The 18,762-nt window shown below is 40.8% G+C and overlaps 1 protein-coding gene across 1 annotated transcript in view; it reads left to right on the plus strand.

Annotated features, from left to right (window-relative positions):
• Positions 1-3,410: 3,410 nt before the first annotated feature.
• The window catches only part of hpse2 (heparanase 2), a 51,240-nt gene continuing 35,888 nt past the window's right edge, over positions 3,411-18,762 (plus strand). The window contains exons 1-3 of the mRNA XM_080482401.1: positions 3,411-3,878; positions 5,493-5,647; positions 6,538-6,699. Of these exons, the coding sequence (XP_080338527.1) occupies positions 3,598-3,878; positions 5,493-5,647; positions 6,538-6,699 (598 nt within the window). The 5' untranslated portion in view covers positions 3,411-3,597. The remainder of the gene's footprint in view (positions 3,879-5,492; positions 5,648-6,537; positions 6,700-18,762) is intronic.

Here is an 18,762-nt window from a genome sequence, read left to right on the forward strand (position 1 = left end):
CCTGACGTAGGCTTGTGCGCTTTCAGCCACTTTCTAAAAATAGAAAGCAGGAAATGCCCGATGATGAATGATTAATGCGGTACAGCATTTACAACTAGAACACAATGGATGTCGTCAGAGGGAACTTCAAAATCAAAACCTGGACTCAAATCAAAACATCTAGCAAAGCAAATATGCTACAAAGCCTAATTAGAATGAGTTATGGAGTCACACGCGTTTCACCGCTCATAATGTTTTCAAAGCGCCACTAGATGGTGCTATTATGACCCTTTACACAGAAACCCAGCAACAGCGCAAGCTGCAGAATACATTTCAGACTTTATTGAATACACGAGTTTATGTGTGCAGACTTTTTTCTCTGTCATAAAAGTACTTTGGTTTACAGAGCTGGAGACCTGTAACGAATAAATTAACATTTGCAATCCCTCGTTACGTTTTAGAAGACTAAATATGACCTTACAGGAAAATGGAATTATTATTATTATGCTTATTATGCTTGTTATTATTATTATTATTATTATTATTATTATAATAATAATTATTATTATTATTATTATTATTATTATTTCTACTACTACAGTGGGGTTCTCATGAAGTTCAGTTCAGTGATTCCATTCTGCAGGATTTATAAGGCACTAAAGTGACATCTGAGTCCTGCCAAGTCTTAAATATCTTCTGCTCCCTTTTAACCACACATCCACCATAACATCTGGAGAAGAGACTTTGTGCGCCAAAACAAAACAATCTGAGGAGTGAGATAAAGGTCAATTTCTAAGTCTTGCATGCGGTGTATGAGAAGACATGGTGCTAAGCCCTGAGAGGTAATATCACTCGGTTGTATCACACATCCGTTTGAAAACTCAAAGAACGTTCACATCGGCTAAAACGAAAACTCCCACGTATTGCAAATAGAAATTATAACAACTTGAAATAATCTTTGTTATAAGTTAAAAGTGGGACTTTTTTCCTTTTGCCATTGAGCAAAGCTGTGCCGATAGTAGCTAAATGTTTGATAGTGAAAAAGACCCAAATAAAGTGAACATAAAGAAGGTTACCGACGAGAATCAAGAATTGCTCTCCACAAAATAATGGGTATATGTCCCAGCCAAGTGCTTCATTTTGGTAACTTCTGCAACTTTTGTTGCTTTTGTTTTTTAAATTACAGCCTGTTGAATTAATAAACTAATCTTCATGCTCAGCTGAATAGATTTGTCTATGAAGTATTTTTGCATTATAAGGAATTTAAAATGTTTTCATTAAAAATGTATTCTAAATGGGTAAAATAATTGTAATCCACCACGTTGCTACTACGCAAAAAAAAATCCCCAAAAGCAGAACTTACTTCTTGAGTCCAAACTGCTCCTTCAAACGACCATGCAGCTGAAAACTGGAGTAAAGTTGAGAGAAGAGACTGGTGTGGATTTATTCGATGATGATTAATGTTTTTGGGTTGGGTTTTTTTAAATCACCGATTGTGTTTTCTGCGATCAAATATAAATAAGACAAGTTTCTAAATAGGAACAAAAACAGAATAAAAACGAATTCTTTACCTAAAGCCGGGTAATAAAGTTAAGACATAGCCTTCATCTTATCTCAGTGACATCTCTGTTCTTCATATTTGTCTGAGCCGAGGGACCCTGGGTGGGTCGGTAACGCTGCGGAGCTCCGGATTGCTTTGAATGTGAGTCTAAAATGCGCCTTAAGTCAACAAAAAATTATGCAAACACACTTAAGAAGTTTTCTTTTTTCCAATTAGCTAAACTTTATCTCTAAAAATCTTGGGAGGCGGCATCAGGTTTGTTAATCTTTTTTTTTTAAGACATCCTATAAAGTGACATGTTATACATCCCGATACTCATTTCAAATACAAATTAAAAAAAAATTGATAAACAAAAATAACTCACTATATAAACGTTGTAATGCGGTGATCCTATTGGAACCACATGTTGCCAGTGATGTCCAGCTGTGCCAAAAAAGACAACTTTCTGAAATCTGAAGCAGCAGACAATCTGCTGTGTGAATCTCTGTTCTAAGAGGCCGGACAAGACAGAGCTGTGTGTCACTTCCTCCTGGTATCACTGTTATCCTACTGGGTTGTCTCCGCCATTGAAGAGTCACTCTGTAAACCATGTGGCTTTTTCCACTTTTAAGAATTACCCAATTATCAACACAGATGCGCCTCCATCAAACAGCAGGCGTCTTTGAATGCGTTCAAAAAAGGAACTTCCGTGCGTAAAGACTGCAACGTTAACACCTTGGAAAAATTCACTTGTGGTCTGATGCGTTCGTGAGTCGGCGTAGTAGGCCGGGATAAAAAGGATTATCTCGGGTTTAAGCGGCACAATTTCCTCTTATTTAGCTTGCTGCTCATTTGTGGGACAGCAGTGACCTTAAACGACCACCTTTTGCTGCACTGACCGCCTGGGGAGCGCTTGGCGCGCTGCGCCCTGGAGAGATCACAACACACTGCAGTCACTTTGTTTGGCGTGTTTCTTGCCCTAAAAACATCTGGACCTAAAGGTCATCTGAAGGAGTTCATAGGTGAGGTCCATGTGTAGAAACTTACATCTCAAATAGGTTCAAACAAACAAAAAAGTATTTCCAAAAACCCATATTGCCGTTTCCAAACGTCATCTGGACAATGTGCAGTCAATCAGTTGTTTGTCAAAACACTTTTATTCTCCACAGGGAACATTAAACAAGTCTGTGACAAGATTCTATCTTTAAAAGTTTTGAAGAAAAAAAAAAAGGAACTTTTGTTCTTGTGAAGGCTCGCCTGGATATTCGTGCAGGCCTCTTTCAAAAACCTTTTCTTTGGGAACATTTAGGTTTGAAGGTGCAGTTTTGTAACTGCGACCAGAAGAAACTTTTTAAAAATAAATGAATTGTGTGGTGGATGACTGCTTATAACGGTTTACCTTTGGCAACGTTTGCAGACAAATCTGTGCACAGCAGTATAGTGCAATAAAGCGTCTGACTCTCTCAGGCATGCTTTTCTTCAGCTGAACAGTAATCAAATTACGCATTATTATCTTCACGAAATAAATATCCACAGATAGCCGGATTGAGTCACAACGACATCGAATAACTTCTTTAAGATACTTGTTGATATACTTCAAGATATATATTACATATATATATATCTATATATAAAATACACATTTCTATTCATCAGACACGTCTCCAAAAAAGATACACATACACACGATTTATAAATGGTCCTGGATCTTTCATCCTCAATTGTTACTGAAGGGTTGAGAGAACAACTTTTAAACAGTTTGTATTCATACCTCAGTAAACCTTGGAGGGGCGGTGCTGCCTCCTCTCCTCCTCCCAGCTTCTGGCTCTCGTAACCGGGAAGGCTGATTCGGGGCGTGCGCTCTAATGTGCAGCTCCCAAAAATACTCCGAGGGGCGGGGGGCAGAGGGGGTGAGACAGCTAGACAGGAAGACAGATCCAGATCGATGAGGCCGAGTTAAAGAACCGTCATCGATCTTTACTGCACCAGTCTGTCAAGCCGTTTTGATTTTTTTTTTCTTCCTCCCATCTTTAAGTTTCATTACGCGCACTCATCTCCCCGCTCTCCAAACCAAGAAGATGCCCAAATCATCACCGTGCGTATTCCCGTGGTCCTCCCTGTGGCTGGCATCTGTGATTACTTTGGTGGTGCAGTCTGTGCTCTCTTCCTCCTATTCCTCTTCTTCCTCCTCTACGTACCAGAGACCTGCAGCCGGTGGGAAGCGGCTGGGCTTTATGGAGAGGACGCTGGTCCTTCTGGATGTCAACACTCGCAGTCCGATCAGAGTCCTCAACGACAACTTCCTTTCTTTGCAACTGGACCCCTCGATTATCAAAGACGGCTGGCTGGACTTTCTGAGGTATCAAAAAGCTCTTCTCGTTGGCTATCCACATTAATCTGACGAGGCATTCAGCTCCAAAATATTCTTGTTTTTATCCATTACGCACGCGGCCATGCTTCTTCCGAAGTTGGAAAACCGAACGATGAAGCTCCACGACGGTTTTTGACCGAGATGAGAAATGTTCGCATTTAACACATCATAGGAGATGAAGCTGCAAGTGCTGTACTACTTAAAAGTGTGTTTATACTGGACTCCTTGGTTTATATAGAGAGGAATTTGATACACACAGTGCGCATCGTGAAGATTGGACAAAACTGTTTGTGTGTCCCTTGCTCCACTACAGTTTAATGTAAAATTATGATAACACAACTCAATAAATCTAAGTTTAACTTTATATCTATTTGAAGTACTAAGGCTCACCTGAATCCAGTGTTTCAACATATGCTGCTAATTTTACATTATATGGACAATATGTTAGTAAACCTTTATTTTCTTCATACAAAACTTTTCTATATTATTTTGTAACTTATAGGTTTATGTTATTTGACCAAAAAAAAAAAGACAAACAGTGAGTCCATGCCTTATGAAAATTCACATTTTGAAATAAAGGCAGGAAATATTAGTACAAATTCTTGTTTATATTAGTCCTGATTTGAATGAATCTGGACAAATATTGTTTATGGCGTCAGATGTAATAACGTGAATAACAATAATTCACTCACACTGTCAGTTTACTGCCTCGTCAGACATTGTATTTTACGGTTTTATCTATAATCCTATTAATCCTCAATAAGAAAAGTTGAGTTGATTTCAATATAGTAAACATTTAAAACATTTATGTCTCATATGTTGTAAGTTTCTAACATAGTTTCCTACTTCAACTTCAGCTTTAGCCTCATAACTAAATGTATCGTCTTTATAAGCTTGTATATGGCAAATACTGAATCGTTTGTACTTAAAGACCGCTGAGCCTCAATTAAAGTGTTTTCCCCGCTTTTCTGTTGTTTTATTGTTGAGACTTAAAGCCGATTCATCTGTAATGTAAAATTAAAAGTCTTTCTTGTTAACCTCAATGTGTTTTCCTAAATGTCAAAAACTTTATTTGCAATGAATCCCAACTTACTACAGTATATTGTATATTTTACTACTTGAAGCATTCACATATTTCAGACTGGAAGTTGCAGCCACTGTATTGAAGTTCTTTTATTGTAACCCTTAGTCATCATTTATTTCCTTTAACGTTTTATGTTTATATAGTCTCTCTGTGGATCCTGCAAATTAAAAGTAATAATTTTTTTTTGCACCAATAAAAAATATATTTTAGTAAAGATCAGTATCGACTGGACAATTGTGTCTAATTATACGACTAAACATAGAAATTTAAGGTCTTTATATTTTCTCCGCTTGGCGCGTTTGAATAATTCTTGACCTTGACTATGAGCGACGCTGGTTCGAATCTCGGGAAGTTTTCTGTGTAAAGACAAGAGAAGCTGCTCGGAGTGGAAGCCCCTATAGAAACGGTGCATACTATATCTATCTGTTTTATTTTCCTCTCCTTCTGTTCGCTTTGCAGACCAGATCATTTTGTATCGATTTTTTTTTACATCGGTGTCTATCTCTGTGCACATGCAGCTCCAAGCGCCTCGTGACCCTGGCGCGCGGCCTGTCGCCTGCTTTCCTGCGCTTCAGTGGAAAACGAACCGACTTCCTGCAGTTCAACAACCAGAAAAACCCCACCAAGTTCCGAGGGCCCGGGCCGGACTACTACCTGAAGAACTACGAGGACGGTGAATAGACACAGACGCGACTCCTCTCCTTCCTCCTTCCGCCTCCTCCCGCCTTACCGCGTGTCTTTCTGTCCGACATATTTCAGCGTCGGTTTCTACCGTGTCAGTGTTTCTTTTTTCACCCCTTTCGAGCAGAGTCATTCTTTGCTTTGGAAGTTCTCTTTGTTTGTTTAATTATTATTATGATTATTTTTATGCACTAACTTTATTTAATGCCACATCCACCCAACAGTGTTAAAAAAAAACAACAACTCCCACGCTCATTTTCAGAAAAGCTTCTTATTTATAAACCACGACACACCTGATGTCAACTCGAAGTAACAACTGCTGAACACGAAACTTTCATTTAAAAAATAAATAAATAAATAAGGGATTGTACTCGACTGTCGTGTTGTTTTGTGCAGCAGAGTTGTTGTTTTTTTTGTTTTGTTTTTTTTACAAACAACTTTTTTTAATTTTAGTCCAAAAAACTAACATTGCACTATGAGAACGTCTGTACTTGATGCCTGCTTCTAATCTCGGGTCTCAGTGTTGTTATGTCCATTGCTTTTTAAAAAGCAGCAAATAAACTACAAATAGCTATTACCTCTACTGTTAAATGAGGCTGAAATTGGATATTTGCACATTTTGCAAGATGATTGCACAGTGTTTACTCTCTGGTGAGGTCGCTTTGGACAAAATATTTGGTTCTCCTGGTTTAATTTAATGTCAAGGTAATGTTATCCAAAGATTTGAGGGACAATAAAGTGCTCATCTTTAATTTCCAAGTAATAATTGTAAAATCCCAAAATAAATCAACATTTGTCATACATGACAATATGTTAAGCGATTTTAATTGTTAAAGTTGGGGTAAAAAAAAGTCTCTTTAATTCATTTCAAAATGTGTTCAGATATTGTGCGCAGCGACATTGCACTGGACAAGCAGAACGGCTGCAAACTGGCCAACCATCCCGACATCATGCTGGAGCTGCAGAGGGAGAAAGCCGCCACCACGCAGCTCGTCCTGCTCAAAGAGCAGATGTCCAACATCTACAGCAATATTACAATAACAGGTAGGAGATCACAAGCACACACACACACACACACACACACACGTTGGCCTTTTTTCTGGCTCCTGTTCATATCCGGACGTGCGCGTCATGTGCCGTCTGGACCTTGTAGGTCATGGGCCTTCGTGCACAGGCGTACGTGCACACGCCCCGGCTCTCAGGAGGTTCAAAGCATGCCAGTGTAAACCATCAGCTTTCAGAATGACAAATGCAATTTGTAATGGAGGAATGTGGGGATGGACGGAGCAGAGACTAGTAAACAGAGCACTGACATTCTCACCGGTTACAGTTAACCCGACCGCAGAAGGATCTCTGAAGTCCTGATTTTGGGTGGGCTGCATTACTTATCTGTTATTGTGATTGACTGGATTGGAAATGAGAAACTGCAGGAGAAGAAAGTCAATGAGGGATTTGTCATTTGAGATTACCGCAGTGTTTTGACGGAGCCGTGCACAACTTTGAGCTCGGCAGCGAGTTGCTTCAATGAGAGCGTGTCCAAACTGACCTAACTTTTTTTAACTGCAAAAACTATATGGACTGCTGAGTTAGGTTATAATATTATTAAAGTTAAATAAAGCCGTAAGACACTACAAAATGTGTTCAATATTCAAACTTATATGCATTCTTGATCAGTGCAAATAAAATGAGCTCAAATCACTTTAAAAGAAAAATAGTCTGAGGTTTTAGTGCTGCATTGCCGCTCATGCAGAACTACACACACACACACACACACACACACACACACACACACACACACACACACACACACACACACACACACACACACACACACACACACACACACACACACACACACACACACACACACACACACACACTTGTCAGCATTTTGAAAATGAAGTGGGTGGGGGAAGGCCTTTCTTTTTTTCCTTTTTTTTTTTTTTTAAGGCAGATTGGGATTTATATCCCGAAACAGCGAACCACCCAAATAGTGAGTCTTAAAAGCCAAAAGAATTTTAAGGGACAAAAAATAAAAAGTTTAACTTGGGTGATTATGTGCAGCTCGGTCACGGCAAATAAAATAATTTAATGTACCGAGTCATTGTTCGGTTGTTAGAAGTGTGGCAATACACACAATCACGTCCCCGATGAAAAGATGTTAATCAATTATTAAAATAAAGATTCCCGCTGAATAATATTGGTTATCGCACACACAGAACCGTTGACCTGACACGAGTCGGCTCGCAGTGTATTTTTCATGTATTTACTGTGTTCCGCTCTCCCGGTACAAAGTGATCCGCTTCATGCTGCCATATGACTGATAGAGCCAGAGACAACCGGCATACTTCCATTGCCTATTTTCAAATAGTCTCAAGTGCAATAGTGAAAACATGGCTTCATTGCATTAATCAAAGTAGGCAAATAGATAGAGAAGGAATTCAGTGCTGTTTGTACAAGAGGTCAGTTCACAAGTTCAGGCCTGGTGTTGTGTACTACAGTGAGTTATGGTTGATCTTGTCGCGTTTCCAGTCAATCTGGCCTCGCCGTCAACACATGTTTGATATTTTTAGGCTTGTAAGAACGTAATAATATCGAAACGTGTCATCCTTCACACGCCGATGTTGGCAAAACATTAATCAACATCACGGTGACTTCATTACAGGCTCCTCGTGGAGTCACTCCATCTTTATCTTTATGGCTATCTCCTGGAAAGAAAGGGGGGGGAAAAAATTTAAAATGGCAAAGAAATAAACAACAATGCTTGTACAACGAGTCTTTTTTTATCACACATGTGCAGTGGTGCAAAATTAAGACCACATTTCTCATAAACCCCTCAGCTTCCTGTCACAAAAAGGGATGTTCCCACTTGGTCACTTTGTTGCAACATGGAGGCCAAAACAGATGCGGGCAGTCATCTGTGTGATAGTCCAAGGGAGAGAAAACCCATTACTGAGTTACCGATGAAAAACTATGCCTTGGTCTTTTGAGCGTTTTGTGCCGACGCGGGTCACTTTGGTCGAATACCCTCAAAATGGAGAGATAAATATTCAGTTTGATTGTACAGGTGCGAGTCCCGTGAAATATTACTGGGAAAATATTCGCGCCTTGAAACTTATGGTGAGAATGAATCACATCGAAATGCCATTTTCTCACGCGCTTGTCTGCCTTCGTTCATTTGCACTGATTAAGTAGGATCTGATAAAGGACTTTGTCGACGTAGATTTGAACCTCTGCCGTATGGGCTCTGATTAAGGGGTAAAAATAGGTTTTGCTAGAGAGAGGCACCGTGCTGCTTTCAGGCAGGTGCAGATGGGAAAATGGGAAGAAATCCAAGCAAAAGGACTTTATTTTTAAATGAGATACAGTGAAAGGGTTCTCCCAGAAATTATGTTTTTTTGTGTGTGTATTTTTTCCCCCCTAAGAAAGAACAAAAGCTACAGGCTCATTCATGGGAAATGTTTGGGCTTTTTTTTTTTTTTTTAAAGGTTTTTATGAAGATGCAGGGTAGAAGAGCCCCTCTGATGGCTCGGTTTAATTGTCCGGTGTTTTGCATTGTAGAAATTAGTCAGAAGCACATGCACAGATGAAGTAAAAAAAAGACTTAGATGTGTAAATATGTTTGAGTTACAGCCTCGTTATTGCATTGGCTTAGCATGTTGAGTGATCTTGAATCCGTGCAAAGACCCCTCGTCTCTGTGGTGGAGGGAAACGGGGTTACTGAGGATGTGTTTAAATACGGTCTGGTAACAATTAGTCCAAACCCACTGTGTGTGTGTGTGTGTGTGTGTGTGTGTGTGTGTGTGTGTGTGTGTGTGTGTGTGTGTGTGTGTGTGTGTGTGTGTGTGTGTGTGTTAAGGCAGGTGGTGTTTAAAAGACCTTTAACAGTCTCGCTCCATCCTTTTCCACTCACCACTGTCTGACCTTTGACCCCGGCTTGTTAGAGCTATCAGTAATGGGGCCATACTGGGTTAACGTGCACACACACACACACACACACACACACACACACACACACACACACACACACACACACACGCACACACACAGTCAGCAGGGGGAATTACGTGGAGAAATGACTCCAAAACCTCAGACAAGGTCATGGCCAGCGTCATTCCATGTCTCTCTGCAGGAGTATATCCCTCCGTCAGACGCCACTCCCTCCATGTTCTTCCGACCTCTCTCCTTCCTCCACCTCTGTGAGTTTCTCCTGCTCTGCAGCTTCACACCGTCTTCTAATCTTCTCCCCGTTGTTTACTGTTAGCTTAGCGCTGTATATTGTGGAGTCATGTGAAAGTCCCGTGTTTATTTGACACTTCAGAGAATGAGACAGTCAATCCGTTCGACCTCAGGACCTCAAAGTCCCCATTCGTATAATCAAGCCTCAAAGAGTAAACACAACTCGATTTAGAAATTCCTGCACTATGTCATAAGGCTGATCAATATTTGAGAACAAGAACATGGGGGGGAGGGTGTCTTCCCAAAACATAGAAACGGGAGAGTCAAACGCAAGATGAGATCACATGTGATCTGTGGCTGCTGGTGTGACGCTGTCTGAGAGTTTGTCTTTGATTTGAATGCGATAGGAAACATTGAGCAGAAGTCAAACATACACATTGTTTAAGCTAAAGAGAGAGACTGTGTATATTTGTGGTTGTATCCAGAGGCACGAAAAGATCCGCGCGGATTAAAGCCACCGGTGACCTGTCCTGCGTGAAACCTGCATGGTCAGCACAGACTGGCTCATGGGATCATGTCAGAGAAGGAAGTCGTACTTACAAAGGTGCATGTTGAACCTCATGAAGTCTTAGTTTTTATAATATTTGAAAAGGAGGTGTCCAATCCCTTTTCCAGCGAGGGTCAGATTCCATAATATCGCAGTTATTTTGAAAGATTATTGGCGTTTATCTGATGGAGGATTTTCTTCACCACACCGTTTCATGTGTCTTCTCAGGTGAATACATGCTGCTATTTTCATAGTGCACTCTTTAACCCTTCACAGTTTTTAACCTTAGGGTGTCGTTGGAGGTTATTTTAAAACCTAAAAAAAAGAAAATCACACATTATTAAGAATGTATTGCTTAAAACGTGCGTATGCATTTCTCATTAGGCCATTGTGTGTAAAACAGTTATTTAGCAGATCTTCTACACTATTCAGTAGTTCTGTCCTTTAATATCATGAGCCATTTACAGGTTACTCAAAATATGGCTGACTAAGTAATTTTCCTGCTTTTTGTAAATGGACATCCTCCTTCACACAAGTTTTATTGTTCATATTATTTAATATCGAATACGGTTTCAAATGTTTAAAGCTTCAGGAAAAAAAAAAAAACTATGAAAAATATAGTAACTTTGCTTTAAACGCTTCTGGAGCAGCTCCACTCTGTCAGCAGCTCACACACTTGTATGCATTGGCGTCTTTTTCATTTTTACACCATTTCCTTAAGGCAACAGTTGCATGACATTTTAGATTAGTTTTCAGTTAAAAAAAATCAAATAAACTACTTTCTCCCATTTTGAAGTAATTGCATTGAGTATTTACGATTTGCTGAATGTAAAATAAGTGTGATCGTCTGATAACAACATAGTTTATAGATTGCTGTTACTACGATAGATGCTACTGGCTGACTGTGGGTGAAGGCAGGATACAGCTTCAACAGTCCACACACAGAGAGAGAGAGAGAGAGAGAGAGAGAGAGAGAGAGAGACACACACACACAACTAGACACATATTGACTTCTACAGAGTCCCAAGTTAACTTCAAACATGTTTTTGGACTGTCAGAGGAAAACTCAAGGACAAGAGAAAACCGGGTGCGTGCAAACCATTATCCACTGATTGCTATTGATAACTTGCTTTTTCTTTTAATAATGCCTGTAAGCCTGGTGGATGAACTATGGAGTTGACAGTGGAGCGCGCTCGGTGGTTAAAAAAAGGAGTTAATATGTGCAGACAGGAGTAAATCAGTGAATTTCCCTTGTTCAGACCAGAGCAAATCACTTCTGCTGTGGCTTTATGTGACAAATAACTTTGTTCTTTTTAATTAACGGTAGCGGAGCAAAGCTCACCAGGCCACAAAGAGCCTGGATTTTGGTTCAAGGCGTCACACCAAAGAGCTTTATGTTAATGTTTAATAAGTCAGAAATTGGCTGCACTTTCAGGCAGATGGTTTGCAGCCTCACATCACGATTTAGCCTCTTTTCACTCTCTCTCTCTCTCTCTCTCTCTCTCTCTCTCTCTCTCTCTCTCTCTCTCTCTCTCTCTCTCTCTCTCTCTCTCTCTCTCTCTTTCTAAGTCTGATCTCACACTCGCATAGTATCCAGTGACACGAATGTTTACAGTGTCTAATCAGTTGTTAGGTTTAAGTAAACACGGCTGAAAGTGAAGTGGACACTAATACCTGAGCCTCTCTCTTTGAACTGCCTCTCAGGCCAGTAGCAGCGTATTGAGCTGCACCCAGAGGAAACATGAGATGGAGGCAACTGGAGTAAAGGCATAGGAAGCAAAAGACATTTTGATATTCGTGTAACACATTTCAGAATTCTGGTAACTGAGCACAATGAGGCAAGTTCATTATTTCAAATTGGTACGTTGGCGAGGCTTGACTTTCCGTATCCACAGTCGCTTTCTTGGGCAACAATGGAGCCGGTGAGGTTGGTCTCTTTTCCCAGCACGCCTTGTTTCCTAATAGAAAAATTACCAGGAAAAAAAAAAAAAAAGTGACGTTCCAAAGTAACATTTATACTTTCAGAACTGAATTTGATGCAAATGATGAACTTAGTTAGAATAGAGATCCCCCCCCCCCCCCCCCCCCGCCCCTCAATAATCCCAGCGGTTCACAATAATTATTTCAGTGTGATATCCTGCAGGAACTTCCACATCAAACACAATTTGCCTCTCAGCTTGAGAATACACTTGTAGTGTGTGATGTCGAAGTTTTGTAGAATCTTTGACTTTTATAGCCTGAGTTTGTCTCCTGAGGTGTGAAAGTTGGCAGGCCGGCTTCTCCTGGACCGCTTGGTGCTTCCACCATCGTGAGAGAGAAACATTTTGTCTTCCCAGGGAAACGCACCCCGCTGCCCTGCAGTCCGTTATGCAGGTGCGTTTTGTCCCAACAGTATTTTTTTTTCTTTTCTGATATGCCGCATGCGGGATGAAACGTTTCGCTTTTGAGTTTTATCTTTGCTTGGGAGTTTGGATTCGACCCCGTAGCACTGAGTGAGAAAAGCAGTGACTGTTTACATTTTTGTGTAGGATCCTTCGTTCAATCTGCAAGATGTCAGAAATTGGTGTGTTTTTTTTTTTTTTTTTTTATAGTCCTGCTCGTACTCTCAACATTTACTGCACTGAAAATATTCAGTTTATTGTACGGATGTACATCAACTATGGACACACACAGACACACAAACGCTTCTTTGTCCCAGTTAACAGAATTTCAGCACAGAACTCATCGTCTGTGACACAGTAATGGAGAAGACAGCGGTGTCGCTTGTGTCCCAGACAAAAAGCATTATGAGCATTGTGAGTGAGTGAGTGAGCGGGACATGAGAGGAAGGCATGAGGTTTAAAAAAAAAAAAAAAAAAAAAAAAAAAAATCTGTAAACACTATGAGAACGCACTGAAACTGGGAATTTACTGAACATCTGCGAGTGGCTTGAGCATGTTTTCATCAGAACAAACTGGCACAGCTGTCTGTAGTCAAAGTGCCTCTGGATATAACTTTCTGTTTTTACTCATTTGAAAATCAAAACATATTTTCTTGCAACAGTGGGAAATATGCTCCATCCTTCCTATTAGTTCTGCTATACGACTCTTCCAGGACTTTACCCAGCCTTTTCTTAATTTCACGTCTGAACCTCTTCAGCACGGCGGTGGCGGTGTTTCTGCGGTGCCTCCGTGCGCCTCGCCGTTGGAAACCCTCCTCCGTGAATACGCACATGTAACACGTGAATCGTGATGGATTCAGTCTTTAGTGCGGCAGCTGCTTCAGGACCCAATCCATCTCCGGCTCATTGCTGAATACAGATTTACGAGCGTTTCCCCTGCCAAGTTTCTCACTGTAACACGACGGTGCAGCACGTTGCCGTGTCAGCGGGAGCATGAATTTAATCTGCTTTGATTTGTTGATATCCGTAATGATATTATTGGATGTGAGCAGCCATTGTGGATCTTGGACAGACCTGGGGGGGCTAAACAAAGAACGTTAAAGATTGTGTGTATGTTTTTGCACACTAAGCATCGGGTCGATTGTTTGAAGAGGAGCTTAAATCACGCTGTGCTGTCCTGCCAACAAGCGAGACGAGTCAAAAGTGCAGTGTTTCTCTACAAATACATTAGATTTTGGAACAGCATCAGAAACACGGGGTGATCCCAAACAGCAGCTCCAGACTGTGAACTTTTCAACAGACATTTTTATGTCTCTCACTTTTCCACACAGTTAGGATGAAAAGGAACGACTATCCCGCTCATCCAAGAGGGAATATTTACAAGGTACTAAGACCATTTGAATATTTGCGTCAAAGAATTGTATTTTTCGATGGAACCAAAACTGAAATTTGTATGGATCTTGGCTGCGCTGTTTTCAGCTTGCCGCCATCTTCAATTACTCTTCAGATTAAGTGAGAATTTATTCAGCGTTGTAGCAGATTATTTGCGGTATTGCAACAAATGTTGATCTTCATCGGATGGTGATGCACTGGAACCAGACTGAGGACAGGGCTGTCGGTATGGACAAATTGAAATCCTTGCATGTGGCGCTTTTATGAAACACCCAAATCCGGTGGACATCCGACGCCGACCCACCTGGCAGTCGTTCAGCTAAAAACGGCGCTTATAGTTAAAAGTTAAGGATTCTCATGTCACCAGAAGAAACATTGAATTTGAAATGAACCCTGAAAGATGCACTGACCCAAATATGAGATGAGTGAAAAACTTGCTGCTGCATGAAATGATCAGATCGTGTGAACGGGGTCAAATAATGGCACAACTTGCAATATGCAACTTAAAAAATACCTTTTCATTAGATTTTTTATTTTTGTCTTTACTTCATTAACTTGATACATAGTCATGAATAAAAGCCAGACGAGCACAAACTTGAAAGGTTTGATTTAGTTCTACAACACAATATATTGGGACCAGAAGGGTTGTCCTAAAGTGTTAATCAGACATATAAAATAAATGTTATTTTTGATATAATTGCAGTGGAAATGGTCAAGTTAAAAATATCAGCAGTGATGCAAGTTCAGCGTAAAAGCCTTTGATTGCCATTTTTTTTCCCTTCACTCTTTCCACATGGCCTCCACTGATCCAGAAGTGTCTGTTTTTCCTTGATCGAAAGAATATTTAGCGTTTAAATCACGGACGGACGTAACATGTAGTTCCATGTGTTTGCAATATGCCCTGAGACAAGTGCCAGCAACCTGCAAACGAATGTCATTTTAATAGCCTGATGCATGGGAAATGTTTGAAAGCAGTCCTTCCTCCCCTATGATTGTTTGGCATGACATCCAACCTCCACATTTTTCCTCAGAACTCTAAAACATACGTTTTGTGTCAAATTTCAAACCATGGCACTGCGTTTTATACTGCCTTCAGCCGGCGTGTACCAGGGGGATGGACCTGCAGCTGGAATGTTGGTACCTCTTGAGTGCATGCTTGTGTGTGTGTGTGTGTGTGTGTGTGTGCGTACGTGTGTGTGCCACAAATATGTGCCTATGTGTATGTGTCAGTTCCGTATGGGTCCAGATGATGTTGTCCTGAGGGGAAACATGAGTCCTTGATTACTAGCGACACACTTATTTCCTTAATATGACTCTCAGGCTGTCATTCGCTATTTATGAGATTTTGTGCGTGTGCGTGTGTGTGTGTGCGTGCGTGCGTGTGTGTGTGTGTGTGTGTGTGTGTGTGTGTGCGTGCCACAAATAAGAGACAATAAGGGACTATATAGCCTTAAAAGCTTTTTTGGGTGCTTGAGATGATTCGAGGATTCGACCGGGCGTTTAAGTGTATCGCACCAACGACTCTTCTTTAAACAACTTACCCTGGAATTTAACAGTCATTAACATTGCTCCGTTTGCAACGTTTATGCATATGTGTGCATAGTGCGCAGGAGGGAACTTTTCTTTCACAGTGTTAATTCTTTCATCTTCTCCACAATGTTTTTCCAAGTTAGGACTGTGGGTGCTTCAATGAGTCATTATTCATTTTAAATGCATTTCTTCATATTTTATCCTTCCTTCTGTCTTCTACACTACTTTATCCAACCCAGTGTCCCGGGGTGCTGGAGCTGATCTCAGGTGGGAGAAGGCAGGGAGAGACAGCCTCACACACACACACACACACACACACACACACACACACACACACACACACACACACACACACACACACACACACACACACACACACACACACACACACACACACACACACACACACACACACACACACACACACACATTCACACCCATGGGAATGTCAGAGTCACTAATTAGCCTCAAACGCTGAACTGTGGGAGGACAAAATGTAAACGCCATAAAGAAAGGCCCTCGAACCCACGGCACCGCCGTGCAGCCCCGACTTCAAACTATGATTGAATTTTCCTTTAATCATTAATCTGAAACTCCCAAGTGAAGCTGTGAAGCCTTCATTTTAATCTGATATAGCAACTTCGCATGGAGTTTCACGTTCATGATTAATTCCAAATAGATATCCTCTTTATTCTCCCATGGTGGGGAAATTTGGATTGTTACAGCAGCCAGTAAAAGAAAAAGAATATTAACAATGAATATTCAGGTAAAAACTGTAACAATAACAGTAAAACCATAGATTCTTACCAAGGTTAAAAGTGCAGCTTTCTCATGTTTTGCGGTACGTGGCAGGTTTGTTACTGGGAGCAGTGCTTGTTTCTCTTCTTTGTCCGTTGAATAATTTCCCCGAATTTGTAAAAGTGTCTGAAAATTAACACGTCGTGTCAAAGCCGCTCCCCCTGTAAACTTCATGACAAGTCTGTTGCACAAGAATCTGGCATGCCTCTCGTCTGGCCACTTGTGAATCCGCTTTAATTCTGCTCTTTTTCACTGGGAGCATATGGCTGGTTGGATTGTGTGGGACCTTGTCAGAGGCCATCTATCACTCCACGGCGTCCTGCTGAGCTGGAGATTCACAGCACAGCTCCTCCGAATGAGAAAACAAGAGCACGAGTGAACGCAGTCAGTAGAGATGGGAAAGGGAAGGACTGGAAAATAAAAAAAATAAAAAAAACAAAAACCTGAAAAATAAGGCATGGGGTGAAAGAATCAAGCAAAGAACAAAAAAAAAAAAAAAAAAAGATTTTTTGTTTCATATGAGATCAACAAAGTGTGTTTTCAGTTTCAATGGTTTTTGCCAATGCAGCTCACTTTGGCAGTTTAGCTCCGTGGACTCAGCCAACACCTGCAGTGAAATGCTGTGCCTACAAGGCGGATTCAACCAGTAAGTGCCGGGTTCAGTACATTGAAATGTTGGCATTCCCGACACCCTCGGAGCACAAATCACGTCTTTGAAGCTCCCTTACAAAAAACTATTTTAATAAAAAGTGTGTTTCCCCAAAAAATCCTATCACAAATGTCTAAGTTCTGTCAATTTTCTTTTCTCTTCACTTTGATGACCCAGCGCATGCTTCGCAGATTCCACTTCTTCTTCTAAATACAGACTAATTTACTTTTCATTGTCGTGTTTATTGGATTTCAGTATATCAAAAAAAAATTATTTTAATGACTCTGCGTTTGTGGAACTGAAAAACGCTTCCCTTTTTCCTGCTAACAACAACCAAGAAACCGAAAAAAAACCCAAAAAAACAAAACCCTTGATAATTGAGAAAACATGTCCTCCCTTGTTGAAGGGTTGAGAAAGAAACTGAAGCTTTACCTGCTCCAGAGGCGTCACCGCTGGTTGTTTCTGACCTCTGACCCGCAGATGAAACGGGAACATGGATGTGCCTCAGAGGGTTATATGAAGAAGCTACTTCCTCATTATCCTGCGTGCAGGCCGGTGTCTAAAGACCTTGAAGAGAACCCGTCTGGTACTTGTTAAAAGCAAATGAAAGAAGAAACGTTTAAAAAATAAATAAATAAATAATAAAAAAAGATCTTCATGACCACGCAGCTCATCACTTCACTATGAACCTCATTATACTTTTCAATGTTTTCGTTGCGAAATGATCGCAAATATTTATTTGGTGAATTCAGATACAATATTCAGGATGTGAAGATGGAGGCCAGATGGAAAGAAAGTGGCCGAGTCGTGGCTTCGGAGCGCGTCTGCCGAATCTCAAATGTAGGACAAGAACACTTTTCTACTGTTGTAACTCCTTTGATGCAGTAATGTTTTTTTTATTTAGAGTAAAATTGCATTCTTTTTTTTTGTCAAAACCAAATCCCCCGACATGCCTTCTTCATCGTTGGCACGTGTTGTTTTGCTCCAGAATGGTTTTGGTTTTAGTGGATCAAGATTAATGTGCCTCATTCAGCCTGACTAATACATTATGACCGTTTTGCAAGTTGAACAAGGGGTTTTCTCTTAAATTCCCCGGCTCCAACATGAATATTCGTCGTCATGCACAGCTGCAGACGAGCCGCAGCTGACTGATGTGTTGGAGAATGCCGCGGGGATGCGGTGAGCCCACCTGTAAGCATTAGCTGCATGAATTGTGTTTCTTGCTCACCCCTACAGTCTAAAAGTAGAACGCGTCTGAGAGCAAAAGCCCAAAAGCAGGGTCTGGCATCCTGTTTGCTCTCAATAGAAACCCTACAGGTGTCCAGCTACCTTCCAAAACAATGATTCACTGCAGACTTTGTCAAACAAACAGCCAATAACAAACAACTCTGGTATCTAAACAACATAATCCAGAGTTCCAGGAAACAGCTGACATGCAAAGTCTTCATCTTCACAGCAGAAATGTCTCTATTAATGTATTTTTCTCCTGCGCCGGAAATCTTTTTACTGAGCTGCTTTAGGGAGTAGTGGCTTATGGTGCGGGCTTTTTCGTTTGGAGACGTTCTTCATTTGAACGTAAAGTGACGTGTTTGACGGGCGACGCGTTTGTGTCAGAAAGAGCTTCGAGTCTTC

This window comes from Lipophrys pholis (genome assembly GCF_963383615.2).
Source record: "Lipophrys pholis genome assembly, chromosome: 15".
In the NCBI taxonomy this organism is placed as follows: domain Eukaryota; kingdom Metazoa; phylum Chordata; class Actinopteri; order Blenniiformes; family Blenniidae; genus Lipophrys; species Lipophrys pholis.